The 3,177-nt window shown below is 36.9% G+C and overlaps 1 protein-coding gene and 1 long non-coding RNA gene across 2 annotated transcripts; both read right to left on the reverse strand.

Moving 5' to 3' along the window:
• Positions 1–583: 583 nt before the first annotated feature.
• On the reverse strand, positions 584–1,884 carry LOC141818069 (protein GIGANTEA-like; the record flags this gene model as incomplete). Its single annotated transcript, XM_074705657.1, has 5 exons — positions 584–635; positions 726–797; positions 871–1,095; positions 1,168–1,408; positions 1,848–1,884. Coding segments are annotated over 5 exons (627 nt in total), but the record flags the coding sequence as incomplete, so codon positions are not given.
• A 748-nt stretch (positions 1,885–2,632) lies between these two features.
• Positions 2,633–3,062, reverse strand: LOC141818070 (uncharacterized). Its single transcript, XR_012600898.1, has 3 exons — positions 3,005–3,062; positions 2,752–2,894; positions 2,633–2,651 (listed from the first exon to the last, which is right to left on the reverse strand). It is a non-coding gene; the product is annotated as an uncharacterized LOC141818070 (long non-coding RNA).
• Between the last annotated feature and the right edge of the window lie 115 nt (positions 3,063–3,177).

Below are 3,177 nucleotides of genomic sequence, written 5' to 3' on the forward strand. Positions count from 1 at the left end.
GCACTACAACAAAAATGACTTTTCGCAGCGCGCAAATATGCTATCCGCAGCGCACATCGCACGCTGCACAGTTGCAAGCTGTTAAAAGTCATTAGGCATCCGCAGCGTGCATTGCGCGCTGCGGAAGCTCACATCCACAACGCGCAATGCACGCCGCGGATGATCGCATCCGCAGCGCACAATGTGCGCTGCGGATGTGAGCTTCCACAGCGTGTATTACGCGCTGCGACTGAGAGCTTCCGCAGCGCGCAATGCACGCTGCGGATGTGATCAATCGCAGCGCGCAATGTGCGCTGTGGATGAAATAAAATAATTAAATCATTCAAATCACAATTATAAACTCAAATAATTAATAATATAAATACCACACACAAATACTATAAAAATTACACATTTATAATCCAACAATTATATATAACATTCACATTTTTTTCACTCATGAAAATAATTTGTTCCACAATTATTATAAATGCCAATGTCAATGGCAAGCTGCCACACTTCTCTAACATCTTTATCTATTACGACTCAGGAAACTATACACGAGGCTAAGTTTCATCTCTCACTTGTAATAGTGTTGGTTGATTCAATAAGCGACTTGAAGTTGATTTGGAGGATCACTACAAATAGCAGCATAACTGGAACAAGAATAAAACCAGTGCTAAGTTTCATCTCATAACAGATGAAGGAAACTAGAAAATGCATACAAATTTATTCACAAAACTGACGTTAAAAGAGCATCCTCGACGGTCATTGCTAATATTCCAGGCATTCCGACAGTCCAATTCAATGGAAGAACCCTGATAAAACAATGTAAATGTATTCAGATTTGGTACAAACAGCAAAGAAAACTAGATAAGACTAAGTTGTTACCCTGAATTCGATAAGCGACTTGAAGTTGGTTTGAATCCTTTGGGTCGCACTAGGTGTAGCAATGGCATAGTACTGCAGATGTTAAAAGAATTGCTTGTAGCCGCCCTCAGAAGTTCAACTAGTTGTACTGCAGCATCAAGTGCATCAGGTGCCCATGATGGTGGAGCTTCAAGAAGTCCAAGCAGCAGCCTTTGGGTCGCACTAGGTGTAGCAATGGCATAGTACCTGATTAATATTACAAAGTCAAAATAGTGTACCATATGGCATATGTAAAATCTAGCCAATGTAAGCATCCACCTATGAAACAACCGAGCATAAGGCTCAAGAGCAGGTAGTGTGGCAACAAGATGCTCATCCAAGGCATTTTTAGGGGGAGGAAGCAAAAGTGCAGGAACAGCAGCTGCTGTCAAATTTGCAGTCTCATAGCGAGCTACTTCCTCATCACATACACTCAGTATAACTCCAGCTCCATTGGCAACCGCCCATCTAGGAGTGGATGGCATAAGTTGAGGATGCTTTCCAGCTCCACGAGAACAAGCTATGTAATAATACTTGTTAGGTCTTTCAAGCAGATAACAAGTTAAAAATGCGATATGTAAAGTATATAAAAAACAAATTTTCCAACACTGAAAGAGTAAAAGACAATGGTATTTGACCTTGTGGATGAAATTGAAAAATATATAATATAATATAATATAAAACTTGAAAAACATCTTCCAGAAGCAGGGGCAACCACAAGCATCAATCAGACATCTTCCGAAAGTAAAAAATTGAACACATGAAAAATACCATAGTATGAGCACAATGAAGAACTAATCTTGCATTAGTTTTTGTTCAAATTCACATAGATTAATGTATTTCCTGCCTTTTGGCTATTACATCTCATAAAAATTAGATGATAAATAAGATCTGCTTCAGTGATTATAAGATGAAAAACTTTAAGCATACAATTGAACAAGATGTAAGCAATCAGATACCTGTTGTCGGAGGCTTCAAGTCACCACCTGCAGCATATTTTCCATGATCCCAGCACACCTAGTTGCACAGATGCAGAATAGCTTCAAAGAATAGCAAAATAATTTCGACAAAGAAAGTACCAGCTGCGAACTAATTAATGAAAAAAAAAGGTTAAATGATTGACTAAAGGGCTCAATACTGCGTTCAATACTATTTTAGAACTGAACTGGATACCTTCAGTTTATAGATTTTAAGAGATCTCCATTCGTGACAAAAAAAATCATTCCTAATTAGATGTTTTCTTTTCCACATTACAGCTTTGAAGCACTTATATTCATTATAATGGAATGAAAGTTTATAGGAATTATCGAAATGATGAACATGCATAAAAAGTGGCTTTGAAATAATGAAAATGAAATTGAAACCCCAACAAAGGCTTACAAGGAATGAAAACATAACCTCTCCTAACATAGGAAGGAAATCAAGTTATGATTCCCAAACATTTTTATGATCTATTGGAGACAAATTTTTAAAAGGGAAACTATATTTTTTACCATCTAAAATAATCACTTCTAATTCCCAATGGTGCAGCAAGCAAAATATCTGTAATCCAAGCTGATAATGGACGCAATTGTTTCCTATCTTCCTGTTGTAGAGTATGATTGGCTTCTGTCTTGCTTATCTTGCTTGTACTTGCATGGTTGCCACTGTTGCTCCTTTCAATTTGTGAATTACAGGGCTCAACCTTGTGAATTGGCCTATTGTAGTGGGTCAAAATCTAAAATTTCTCCACATGCTAAAGTGCACTGTTCTGAATATTCTTTCTGCAAAAGTTATAGTTGGTATTCTACTTCAGTATTCAGAAGAAAATTATTGAACAATAACATTTGTCATAAAAAATTCATAATTTCAGAGAATCCAAACCTCAGAGTTATGGCTGAATAGATAGATGAAGGATAAAAATGGAGAAGCATTCCTGTTGTACACTAGTGTCCCATCAATTATAAGTGAAAGAATAGGATGAATAACAGCATGGCCATGTTCGGGATGGTGCAAAACAAATGTAGCTGGAATACAACTAATTAGAAGTTAGCAACTTCTTCTGTCTAGGTTTATCTAGAAAATAGATTACAATGAGGACAAAGTATAGAATTGGAAGGAGTATAGATTGCCATACCCAAAACTTCATCCAAAAGTTGCTCATTTTTCGAAGGATAATGACTTGCAATTAGCTGCACATGCGAAGATCCAAGTAACAGAACAAGTAAAATATAAGTTCCCTTATCTAGAGTTAAATATGATACAATAACCTTTACCAGAATGAACAATTATCATACCTGGCCTATATCT

Source organism: Curcuma longa, unplaced genomic scaffold, assembly GCF_044706935.1.
Source record: "Curcuma longa cultivar G26 ecotype Majalengka, Jawa Barat unplaced genomic scaffold, ITB_CL_G26_1.1 contig_23141, whole genome shotgun sequence".
Classification (NCBI taxonomy): Eukaryota; Viridiplantae; Streptophyta; class Magnoliopsida; order Zingiberales; family Zingiberaceae; genus Curcuma; species Curcuma longa.